Below are 13,091 nucleotides of genomic sequence, written 5' to 3'. Positions count from 1 at the left end.
GAAGACCAATTGGAAACGGCATCATCCATAGATGTCAATTTCTCATACTTCAGAAAAAAAGAGTACTTCACGCCACGGATAGTGGGGGTTTTAAGACCGCTTATGAAATCTTTGCAAGCCTGAATAATAAAAAAGGACAATCTTAAATCAAAAAAGTATTTTTTTTTGTATCGTTGGATACCTGAAACCAGTTGACTGTAACATACATGGCAAATGTTAACCCAAGATTCTTAGTTATTATAATGTTGGGGACTAACGTGTCAAAACTGTTAGCGAAGATGTGAAAATAATACAACACTGTCCTTTATAATGTTCAGCTGTAAATGATTATATCTGCCAATATGAATCTAAACAGTATTTTAGCTATAATTTTGAACTTTCCGTCTGTCATAGAAGATGCTGGATTTGGAAATACTGGCAGCCTTTCTCTCTCTTTTAATTTCCAAGTTAAAGTTTGGTTATATGTTCTCTTGGGAATACACAGAGAGACTGTTTTCAATTTCTAATGCTAAAGTGTAAGAGTGCAAAGACATCTTTGGAGAATTGCAAGAGCAAATCTAATTTGTTACTTCTGTGTAGAAAGTTTTATCCTCTTGTATTTAATTTATTCAAATAAGGCGTACCTTTGCTCCTCCAACCAGGAGCTATCTCCGACCCTCTATCTGAAGCCTAAACCCCTGCCGTGTTTACGGCCTTTCACAGATGAGTGTGAAAAGCTACAACTTCCACTGTATTGTTTTCCACAGACAAAAGGCAGTTCAAACGATCCTAGCAAACCATCTGCTGTAACTACAAGTAAAATAAAGGTCAATAGGCCAGAATAAGTTACTGATTTAAAACCACAATTAGGCCATTTGAATCAAGACATGTTAAGTTTTAAAACTAGCTTATTTTAAATTTATTTTCTCAACAGCTGCTTAAAATGTCGGCTTGTCTTCGCTTCAAATGAAAGTGAAACCTTGTTTCACACAGTGTGACTTTGCCTCTGCTTCTAAAATAAATGGTTAATGATTGTTCAAGGTAGGAAGGCTAGAAAAAATATTGTGAAAGCTGTTGGTTATGTGAAGTTGGCTCTGATTGGTGCGTTTCTGAGGGAATTTGAGCTGTTAAAATCAAGAAAAAGGGAAGCATAGTGTTATGACTGATTTGATATTTGTCTCAAAAATACGGTTTTGGTTGTACGCTATTAACTGTTTTTATTGAGTGCCCAAAGTAGGTGAATATTTGTAACATTTAACAGAGGATGTGCTGGACATGAGTCAAGACCAGTCATTTTTGCGATTTTTTTTTTTTTTTTTTTTCTTCCTCTTTCAGATTAACGAGCTGGTGGACTGTAGGGACGTAAGCATCGGCGCCTGGTTTGAGGCCTGCATCGAAAATGTGACACTTTCACCCAAAGGACAGATAACGCCCACTAAGGGAAAGGTGGGCCGGCCCCCAAAAAGGACAAACGGGAAGCTGGAGGCTGAGCAGGCACAGGCCCATGGACAAGGTCAAACCACGGACAATAACAGGAATAACCCTGTGTTAAACTCTGAAAGTAACGGAGCCTCCACCTCTCAGAAAGACTCTACCACAGAAACCAAGGAGAAAGAAGAGGACATAGCTTACCACATTAAATATGAAGAGTAAGTAATGGCTTAATATGCTCTGTGGAAGTAACACACTTTCTTTTGTGACATTTTTGTGCACAACTGGACAGCTGCTGGTTGGCTAGTTTCTAGCAAATATACATTTTTGGAAGAAGCAAAGGTGAGCGCTCTGTGTCTTCATGCAGTTACAGACAACTGTTACTGCTGCACCTTCTCGGTCATCTTTTAAAAGGACAGAGAAGAAGTGTGTGATGCGGTTTTCAAAATGTGGCTTGTTCTTGAGCAGAGATTGCTAGTTAGAAGTAGCAAATGCAAAGGAAAGACTTAAAGAATATTCAAATTAACAACATTAGGCATATATTTGGATGTGATTGTACAAATTTATTAGTTTGGGTACATCTGGGTACCTAATTGCCGGCACCCTCCCAAAAAAAAAAAAAAAATGGAGGGTGGGTCCTATTAACTGACAGCAGCACTCATTTTTTTTTATTTTATTTTTTTAAAGATTTGCCCAGGTAACTTTAATGATGTCACATGAAGGAAGTGGGTGTTTGTTCAATGTATCCCAGGATAATTTGCGTTCAGATTTCAAAACTGAAAGTAGTTTAGGATATACCTAAATGCAATGAAAATGAGTTTCAAGTGTCTGTCCAAGTCAATCCAAAATTATTTTCTTGTTATTCTAGAAATTAGCAAATAGAAACAATTTTGGTAATCTTAGCTGATTAAAAACATGAAAAGTTGAATCGGATTTAAATTAAGACGGTTACAAAAACAGTCTTGTGTCTTTCTATACAGTGCATGTAAGTATCCGGTTTCTACATTGCGTAAATTGCTTTGGCCTTTTGTGGGAGATGGAATTGGTAACGACGGCTCTATTGGAATTGCAGGTAGATGTTATTTTTCCTGCCGGCCTGAAGGATGGAGAACATGGGTTTGTGTTGTTGATGCTGCAATAATTTGAACTCTCTCGCATTCCCCCTTTTTTCCAGCGACTTCATTCAGAAGCCGATGTTTCCATGGAAACCCCTAGTTCTCAGGAGCATTACTTCTTCGCTTGCCTCCTTCAGCTTTGTCTGTAATTGCTGTGAACATGAGACCGGTGAGACGTTGCCTCCTCGCTCTCTCCGACTGTCTGGGGTGCGAATGCGTTTCTGCCAGAGGTTGTTATTCCATAGTAATTATATCATGGGTTGTGTGCCCATCACTTGTTGTAGTTTCTTTTTTTTTTTTTAATGTAGGCTTAATTTTCCATTGAGTTTGTCGTACTGTTGGCATTTGGACAGAAGTGGTCCTTCAGAAACGATCCTCAAATCCAAGCCATTTTGAATCCCGAGCTTTATTATTAGAATGTATTCATTTCTTTTATTTTAGCTTTACCGGTGTAAGCTCTTGGCTGAAATTTGATATTTTTATTTTGTAACAGGTCAATAGGGACAAGTGTATTAGAGAAAGCTAATAGAGAACAAAGGTCCAAAACCCAAACATCCCTAACTGTCACAGTTTCTTATTGCAGTTGACAAAGTTGAAGAAGCAATAAGTAAACGCTAATTATTCAACAACTCTCAGCTTGCGGTTTAGTAGCAGCTTTCTGCGCTTTTGCTTTCTCAGGGTGTATGCTTATCTTTTTTTTTTACGGGTTTTTTTTTTTCCATCACTTCGATCGCTCGACAGGGAAAAAGAAAAAAGAAGAGTGGGTAAAACTGCACCATCTTCTCACACCATAACACTTTTTGCACCACTCTAACACCTGCCTGCATTGTCTGAGAGCAACAAACCAAACCTTCCCGATGAACCTCCGTTGTTTTGGCAGCATTTCCACATAATATAACGAGCCACAAATTCACGTTGGGAGAGAATCTGTTTTGTGCTGTGCCTAGGAACCGATGAGCCGTCTGTGTCGTGTGCACGCAAGCCTTTAAATGTTTTGGCATGGTTAGATTTTTTTTTTTTTTCCGTCTGAACTAGATTCCTTGTACAGAAAGTAATGGAAACAAATGTGAAAAACAATAATTTATTTTGGTTATGTTGTGCAATTCCTCTCAACCTTTTCCAAATATTTAGGATTTTGAAACCACACCCGTCTGTATAGAAACTAGCACATAATTGTGAAATGAAAGAAAGTGACAGATGTTTTTCAAAGTCTTTTTCGGAAGAAAAAAAAAATTGAAAATCCAGCGTGCTTCTATATTTTACCCTCTTGATTAAATATTTATAGAAAACTGTTCACTGCAGTTACAGCAACAGGTTCTCTGGAGGTTGTTTGCCGCATTTGCATGTCTGGAAACTAAAATTTTGTTCATTATTCTTTGTAAAATAGTTAAAACCCAGACTGGAGAGGGAGCATCAGTGAAAAGCAGTGCAAGAGTACGCTTTGATCTTAAACATCCTGTTGCATCATTTTGCACTTGCATCTCTGGGAGAGAGAACACTTTTCTCTGCTTTTACTTATATGCATTTAGCTTCACGTTGTGCTCTCTGCAGGGCTGATGGCAAACTGCACACGAGATTCATTCTTTTGGCTGTCTTTTAAATATTCTTTTTGCAGAGTTTCCGTGAAGCCCAGATTTATTGAGTGCAGAAGTTACAGTCGTCTGACAGATGGATTCACCTGTGTGTGTTGTGGATCTCTGCTGCTGCTCTCGAGCCTCTTGGCTGGATATTATTTTATGAACTTACTCTGCTTTAAACCTTATCCTCGACCTTTCTGGCTCCTTGTTCTCCATGTTTGTTCACCCTGTAAATGAATGGTGTTATCCAAACAAAACCTGCCTTGCCCAAATGTTCTTGAACAAATTTTTGAGGCCTTCGGGGAACAGCTGTATTCATACCAAGACTGAACACGTGCAGCGAAATGCACCACATTATATGTAATTGCATTGAGCAGCCATAAGAGTGGATCTGCTGAGAGAGCATGAATTAGTTTATAGCAGCAACATGTTTGCAGACTAAGGTTAGAACTGAAGAATAAAACACTGACTTTCTTCATTTTTTTTTTCTTTGCGTTTGTCTTCTCAAGAGATATACCAGATGTCCGTTTGGCTCTTAAATGTCCACACATGGGAATGTTTTGAAATATTAAGCTGATTATAATGCTGAAATCTAGCTCCCCCTGTGATACAGAAACATGCACGGAGGATTTATAGTTAAAGTTTTATTGTTTTGCATGGGGCCAAACTTGTAGACAAGTAATGATGCTTACAGTATCAGTGTGTGCTATATTGCAGTTGCAGAAAACCACCTGTGCGTAATATTTATTCGTCAGCTAAATTTTAAGTGTCATCCACTGGCCCCATATTTTGCAGGTCAGATGGACTTTCAGTGCACAAACCTGACACGGATTTTAATGACGCGAGATCTTACAACTCGAAGAATGTCGGACACATTGAAAGAAAAGAAAGACAGAGATACAGAAAATGTCGATTAATGATAGCTGATGTTGTCATTCCAACATTCGGGTACTTTCCAGCAAAAATATCTGAGGGGGGGAAAAAAAAAAACAAACTTGGATTAATGAGGTAGTTTAGGTGTGTAAAATGTGTTGGAGGGTAATTTTAATACCATCGCTTTCCTGTTGCAACAAGTCATCTTGGAGAATAGTCAAATCCTAAAGCTGTGCACTTCATATGAGAGCTTGTAATCTGTTGAGGCTAAATGTGGTTTTAAGGTAGAGATCTGTTGAATGAAGATGCTTTTATCGCCTTAACGGGTTCTTGATTTCAATCAGCAAGGATCTACAATAACAGAGACTGGTGAGTGTGTAGAGGGAAAATTTGTTTAAGAGTTTGACTGAGAAAGCAGGATTTTTGTTGCAGCGTTAGAACTTTATTAGTTTATTTGAACTAAGATTTTTCTTCCTGGCCCTCCTCTTGGATCCTTTTTTGTAGGATTTATTTGTTGCAACATATTCAGCATAGAGAATATATGGAAGCAAATGTTGTATGATATATTCATCTAATATAATTAGCTTAATGCGTCTGTATTTCTCTGTTTAAAGACTAAGAATGGTTTATGGCGCATTTTAGCCAAATGAAAGTATTGTTGTGGCTGCAACACACCACTTGCATGGAATGCACTTGAGAGCAACAATCAGAGAGCAGCCCTCCACCCTTTAGCCCTGGGCTGCACTCTAGTTCCTGTGAATATCTGCCAAGCCGTTTGGCAGGAGCTGCCTTAACCAAAATGTTCCAAAATGATAGTTTTCTTTTCCCCGTGCTATTCTCCGGGTCTGAACAGAAGTGCTTTTCCATGGCTTTTGGAATTTATTAGAAAGCTTTTCGAATGTTTGTCTGAAGCCGCCGTGTCTGAGTGTTAGGTTACCTTGAGCCGTGCGAGAAGCTCCTGGACACATGAGTCAGGACGACCGAGTTGTTGATTTGGTTGTGCAGCCAAACATTTGTACCCATGTGGGTTTTCCGTCCTGGAAATTTGTTTAAAATAGATCATTCAGAGAAAGCGGCGTTTGCCCTCCAGATAGCATGCTGCCTCTCGTCAGAACCTCTCTATCCTCTTCAGTATCGGCGCTCTCAAAGTGTGAAGGTCATGTGGGACGGGAGCTGAAGAGGCGAGTTACATAACCTTTAGAAAGTCTACCTTGCTGTATAGTTTTAGCTGGAAATATTTTTTTTCTCATGATAAACTCCAAGAATTAAAATCATAATTATTACATCCATTAAATTATTATTATTTGCATTAATACAAACTCTAATAAAGAATAGGTAATTTTACTACGAGATGTAAGATTACCTAAAACATAAAAGTTAGACCCTTAAAATGTATAAATGTTGATGCATTGTGTGATCATGTAAGCCTATTATCTTTATAGCCTTACATGATCAAAACTCATGCAATGTTTTGCGAGAGTTAATCTTTTCCATTGAGGCGACTCTGTGGTCGCCAAATGCACAGATTTTTCTATTTATTAAATTTATCTTTTCATTTAATGTCCTCGAAAAAATAACTTTACAGAAATGTAACTCTCACCAGAAGGCCTTTATCCTGACATTACAGAGATAAAATGGATTTCTACTGAAGATGATCCTCAGATTGTAAAATCACAAACGGCTGTCAAATCTTAGAAACAGCTCATTATTACTGCCTGTTAGAGTATCCTGGACTTTCTGAAACGGTTCAGAAAGGGTCAGTGCTGCGCCGTGGAGCATCAGACGCTGCCGATGTGAGTCAACGGAAAACAATATGGACGTACTGCTGACAAATCCCTGATGCTGCAGATGTGGGTTGCCTTTAAATGTACGGAACCAAAAATAAGCCTGCATGACATTTTTTTAAACAAGCCCAATTGATTTGTGTAAGCTTCTGTTGCCATGTTTTATAATCTTTGCTCTTTCTGCCGCCGAGAATTAAATTCTGGAGTCTGACTGAAGAACCCACACGAAAATTTAGAGGTTAGTTCGACAGGAACCTCAATCAGTCAGAGGTTAACCTTCCTGGTTTTGTGTTCAGATATTGTCTGTTTTATTGCAGTGGTTTGGTAACATACCAAGTTGACTCATCTGGAGTCCATTCTCCTTTCTCTCTCTCTTTCTCTCTCTCTCTCTGCCTCTCTCTCTCTCTCTTTCTCTCTCTCTCTCTGCCTCTCTCTCTCTCTCTTTCTCTCTCTCTGTCTGTCTCTCTCTCTGTCTCTCTCTCTGTCCCTCTCTCTCTCTCTCTCTCTCTCTCTCTCTCTCTCTCTGTCCCTCTCTCTCTCTCTCTCTCTCTCTCTGTCCCTCTCTCTCTGTCTCTGTCTGTCTCTGTCTCTCTCTCTCTCTCTCTCTCTGTCCCTCTCTCTCTCTCTCCATCCAAATCTCTCCTTTGGAAATATGTCCAGTAAAAGAAAACTTTGCATTTAAATTTGATAAAGTTTTAATCAGCTAATGACACTGAATGCTCGTTCTCAATTTTTCCTCAGAATGTCTCCTTGTGACATTGCTAAACTTTATGCGTTTAATTTATGCTATGTCATGTTTTTGCCTGTTAAATCCTTAAAATAGATCAGAATAATTTTTAGTTTGGTGGCTATTGATTCTTTTGATTCAACTCCACTCACTTTAATTTCCCCTTTGGGATCAATAAAGTATTTTTTAAATTTGAATTAAACTCATTGAATAAGAAAAAAAAATGCTTTCAATTTTGATTAACATAAATACAAGACGTATAGATATAACAGTTTTGGGTATGAATTAATTTGGTATTTATAGCTTATTCCTGGGTGAGAGCTTGTGTGGCATTAAGCTCAGGCTCTTGTCCTCCTGCTGTGTTGCTCTCTGTTGTCCCTCTGTTCATGCTGAGTACAATTGTGCTTCAAAGTGGATGTCTGTGTTTTCTTTTCTTTTTTTTCCGCCTGTTTAATTTTTTCATGTGTCTGTGTGTGTGTGTGTGTGTGTGTGTGTGTGTGTGTGTGTGTGTGTGTGTCTGCTATTCAACCTAACCCACTTCTCTAAAAACCATGTTAATCCTTTAGCCCTAAAAAAGCAAATCCGTTCCCCATTCCCCGGCCTCCACTTTCTGGGAGTACGCTCTTTCTAAAACTCTTCTTCGGTGTCCGCTGGTAATCATTAGTCAGTTTAAAGCTGCTTGAAAAAAAGTCTCTTCAGCGAGAGGGGCATACCCAAACCAAAAATGAACATTTGGATGCTCATTACTAAGTATGGTGGAGACTCTGTAATGCTGTGGGCCTTCTTCATTTCTGAAGAGCCTGGGAACCTTTAACGGCATCATTCTTTTTCTTTTTTAAAGCCTTCATAGGCTTTAGTGGCCTTTATTTGAGTGATCAAATAGGAAAGTGGGCAATGAGAGAGAGGGGGAAGACATGCGGCAAATGTCATCAGGCCGGGACTCGAACCTGTGACAGCCATGTCGAGGACTGGCCGCTCCACCACGATACGTTTTTTTTTTTTTTGTTTTTGAAACGCCGGAAATAAAAGAAATCCGGAGGCTTCTCCCAGAGTACGAAACATGTTGCATTCTTCGGCCTTTCAGTTGGATAATAATAACCCAGAAATGATTAACCAGACACGAAATAAAACTTCCTCCATGACCACGTCACACCTAAAATGCAGCATAAGACGGGACCCAGGTTTCTGAATGATGGGGGGGGAGGTTGTTCACAGAGGAGTGGTCGGATCCCTCTCTGCATGCCCCGACTGTATAATGGTGTAAGAGGCGATTAAGTGCAGTTCTGTTGGCAAAGGCAGGGTTGCACAAAGAATTAACAGCAGGGGTGGCAGGGTGTTAGTTGGCAACACTAAGAAGCCAAGCTGACTCTGCTGAAAGTAATAAGCTCCACAGCAGCCCCCCTACTCCTTCCCCCCCACCCCCAAGTCTGTAAAGTTTACGTGAACTCATAATGCACAACATAACGGCGCTCTCTATCCAGCTAAGTGTGATCAAAATGTCTCAGAACCGCCATCTGACAGAAGCAGTGAATCCGCGTGGGCGTTTTACTCGGCCCTTCCACAACTGCTGTGTGTTTGATTGTGTTGGCTGTTGGTCATCTTGAGCCACATCACCTTTACTGCCGTCTGAGACATTTTCCCAGAAACGCCGTTCAAGTTGTATAGTCGGTGACTCAAGCTCAGTCATATCCTGCTGGCGAGAACAAAGCACAATGTAGCTGTACAGTTGGCAGAACCGTTGTGAAATCCTTTGGATTTTTTTATTTATTTTTGTCTCCTGCTGCTGCTACTACAGTATGTGATTTAAAAAAATAACAAAAAACAAGCAACAGTTCAGCTATGTTTCCTTAAGTTGCTTTAACTCTGCCACCTAAAATGACCTCCTCTGTCCTGAATGTGTAAAATCTATCTATTTAAAGGAGAAGATGATGTGTATATAAAGTAGCAGACCATGGTGTCTGCTGGGTCTTTAAAAGTCTTAAAAGTAATAATTGACTTTTTTTTTTAAGGATTAACTTTTCAGAAGAGGTGCGCTGCAGGCGTGTGAAAATATATTGTCATCTTAGCAGTTTCTCCAGTTTTTGCTTTTATTGTCGCATAAATCTATTTTCGCTACCATTCAGATAATCTGAGTAAATACGAAATGCAGTTTTTAAATCGTAATTTAATTTACTAAGTGAATGCAAAAATATAATTGTCCCTCAAAGATCTTAGAGGGAATGAATTTTTGACGTTGCGTGTCTGACTGGTATAATGCTCTTTTGTTAAAATCCAGGCTTAGTTTAGCACCAGATGAGGCCCATTTAGGAGGTTCCTCACTGCTTCGTGTTTTATCTATTGGCAGATAATGGCTCTCACTGTGGTCAGCGACTTTTTCCTCATGAATCCTTTATATTGTGGCTTGATTTGTTGCTCTATGATACAATATCCTTTTGTATTTATTTATTTCACCTTAGTTTAAATATGAATTAATTAAATCACCCGTGGGGCAATAAAGAATATTTACATCCTATTCTTTTCTCTCTCCCTGATGCATTTCTCTTTTTTAGCATTACGCCACTACCTGACCGCTCTACATTAATTTTAAAACCTCATAATAATTATTTCTGCAGCTCTACCTTTATTTATTTATTTTTTTTTTTTCTTATTATTTGTTGCCTACTTTATGTTGGCAGGCAGATGTTGTGTCCATGATTTTTATATTCTGCAGCTCAGACAATAATCAGGCCTGTGTGGCAACTGATATTAAACCAAAACATATGTAGTGAATCGTTATTTGAAAACTACTTCTCATGTTTACTCGGGCTATGTTTTTCTAATATTACTTTTTTTTTAAATACGAAACATAAAAACTGAGATTTACATTTCAGATGATAAGGTTTTAATTTATTTAAATCCTAATGATCTTTGAAATGTCTCAAAGTCATACATTGAATTAATTGAAATTTGCAGAAACACTACTAGAAATAATAGATGGATGTAACTGAAGCGCTTTTTGACAACATTTAGGGTAATTCAAGTCAGTAGGGTGCCATGTGTTTGAGTTGATGATATAATATAATCATATATGTCTTCTTTTTTTTTTTTTCAAATCCACACCTACTAGAGACAGCTTTCATTCTTAAGACCTTGAATGCGACTCTGCAGACTAGCGTGGGCTTGCATGGTCCTCCAGAGGACGGTTCATATCTCTTATCTGTCGTTAACTTCGTGCTTTACGCTGTTGAACAGGAGCCGTTCACGTCCGTTTGTTTCTGCCTCGTTCTGTGCTTTGTTGCCCTGAGCCATTAGGACGACACGAGGCGCTCTGTGATTACTGTCTTTTCTCGCTGGCTGTTGCTAATAGTTACTGCTGCAACTACATTTAGGCAGGCTCAGGGATAAAGCTGCTGCACAATACACATTGTTGTATTTCATCGAGGCCATTTTAATTTAATTTGTTTAAAATATTGACTTTATGTGTCATTTATTGAATTATGTCAGAAATTATGTCAATGATCACCAGGGTTTGGACTTGCAAGGATGTGGATACCTGGCCTAGAGCCAATTTTGGATCCCTATCCACTAAAAATTTTTTTTTTAATTATAGTACATTAATAGGTATTCAACAAGTATGAACTGATATATGGTAGGTTTAATATGTTCCCGAGCCCAGGGGTTCCCAAATCTTTCAGCTTTTGACCCCCCAAAAAATACATATTATTATTTCCCTCTATTTAGTTAAAAATTATTACATAGAGGGAAATACTTATACATATATTAAATTATTTTTTTTAAAATAAAAACAATGAAAATGTATATTACTGCAGCTCCATGTTGTTCCCAAAGAAATTAACTATAACAGCTTAATTTTCCTCACACTTTTGTCGATATTCATGAAAATTCCAAAAATATGAAACTGTCCCTCCACTGTTTCGCAGCTATCCAGAGAACGGCGTCGTAGAGATGCGCTCTGTAGACGTGAGGCCCCGCGCCAGGACCCTGCTGCGGTGGGACCAGCTCCAGGTGGGGCTGCAGGTGATGGTCAACTACAACATGGAGACCCCAGACGAAAGAGGCTTCTGGTACGACGCAGAGATAGTGGCCATAAATCAAACCTCTCGCACCAATAAGGAGCTCCGCGTGAATATTCTCCTGGGGTGAGCGTCTCGCATCCTGAGATCGATTGCTTTGATTTTAGCTGGATTGCGTTTTGCTCTGTCATGTTTCCATTTATCTACCTTGGCCGCTGGCTTGTCTTCCTCTACAGCGGTCCCGGAGATGTGATCGGAGATTGTAAAGTTCAGTTTTTGGATGAAATCTACCAGGTGGAGAAACCGGGAGCTCGTCCCCTCTCGAGCGCAGACGGACAGTTTAAACGTATGAACTAGTCTTTCAGTAGCATTCACGCTCTTCGAACTTTTCCACTGTTCTGTCAGGTATAACCACAAACTTGAAGGTATCTTGTTGGGATTGGTGGTGTGTAATTGTGAAGTGGATGAACCAGTTTATGTTTTTGTCAAGGTTTCCTATAAAAAATAAAAATAAAAAGTGCTGCATGCATTTGTATTTAACCTCCATGAGTCAATACTTTACTTCTTTCTTTTTTTTCTTCAAAGTAGCTCAGGATGTGTCAGATTGGATGAAGAGCATCTGTAAGCAGTGATTTTGAGTTATTTTTGTGAGCGTCTGAGTAAAAGGGGTGTGGATGCATTTGATATTTTCAGAACTACATGTGTAAACAAAGAAAACCACGTATTTTACTTCCACTTCACAATTATGCGTTGTGTCAAATACATCGAGGCTTGTGGTTGTAATGTGACACAGCATATAAAAGTTCGACTCTTGTACAGTAATTTAGCAAACGCCGTGTTTATCACTAGCGCTAAAATATGTGAACATTTGTGATTTCATCTCGTTTGTGGCTCAAGGGAAGAGCGGACCCGAGTGCAAGCACTGCAAGGCCGACCCCGACGCAGAGTGTCGCTTCTGCTCCTGCTGCGTGTGCGGCGGGAAGCAGGACGCTCACATGCAGCTGCTGTGCGACGAGTGCAACATGGCGTTCCACATCTACTGCCTCAACCCTCCGCTGGCCACCATCCCAGACGACGAGGACTGGTGAGGGAGCGACGGAGAGAGCCGCTCAACGTTTAGCTACAAGTTTGCGCCACTTCGGTCGTTTGACTGATTAAATGGAGTTCGGTGTGGGCTGAAGTGTGTTTACGCTGTAATTCAAAGGTGGTTGATGGTAAAATCAATTTTAAATAATTGGGTAATGCACCTGCAGGTTGCAGTTAATTTCATACATTGAATTTCTGCAAAACATAACTGAGATTGCAACAGAATGTCTCTTTTGCCATTTGTTGAAAGTAAAAAAAAAAAAAAAGCATAAATAGAAATAATTATGGAAATACCACTTTAGCTCCAGATTCTTTCTGTTTTTCTGGCTTTGATACAAAGCTTTAATAGAGAATCAAAATAGAAATCGAAACAAGTAAACATGCTTAAAATTATTTATTTTTTTAAAGAGTTTGACCGAAACAGCATTTGCAGTTAATAGATAAAAGATGAAGGAATTTTAGCTGCTCTGTCATTTGAGAAATTCCTAAGATTCCAGTTTTATCAC

General features: G+C 39.1%; 1 protein-coding gene across 3 annotated transcripts in view; it reads left to right on the top strand.

Moving 5' to 3' along the window:
• uhrf2 (ubiquitin like with PHD and ring finger domains 2) overlaps nucleotides 1-13,091 on the top strand; it is a 34,444-nt gene that overhangs the window by 11,380 nt on the left and 9,973 nt on the right. For all 3 annotated transcript variants that reach the window (XM_014996584.2, XM_088010936.1, XM_088010937.1), the window contains exons 3-6: nucleotides 1,315-1,628; nucleotides 11,407-11,625; nucleotides 11,736-11,845; nucleotides 12,397-12,583. In XM_014996584.2, coding sequence (XP_014852070.2) covers nucleotides 1,315-1,628; nucleotides 11,407-11,625; nucleotides 11,736-11,845; nucleotides 12,397-12,583 — 830 coding nt within the window. The remainder of the gene's footprint in view (nucleotides 1-1,314; nucleotides 1,629-11,406; nucleotides 11,626-11,735; nucleotides 11,846-12,396; nucleotides 12,584-13,091) is intronic.

The sequence above is a fragment of the Poecilia mexicana genome, unplaced genomic scaffold, assembly GCF_051168715.1.
Source record: "Poecilia mexicana isolate PSO_F unplaced genomic scaffold, ASM5116871v1 scaffold_12, whole genome shotgun sequence".
Taxonomy (NCBI): Eukaryota; Metazoa; Chordata; class Actinopteri; order Cyprinodontiformes; family Poeciliidae; genus Poecilia; species Poecilia mexicana.
The sequence above is the reverse complement of the archived record's forward strand: the minus strand, read 5'-3'. Positions and strand labels throughout refer to the sequence as shown.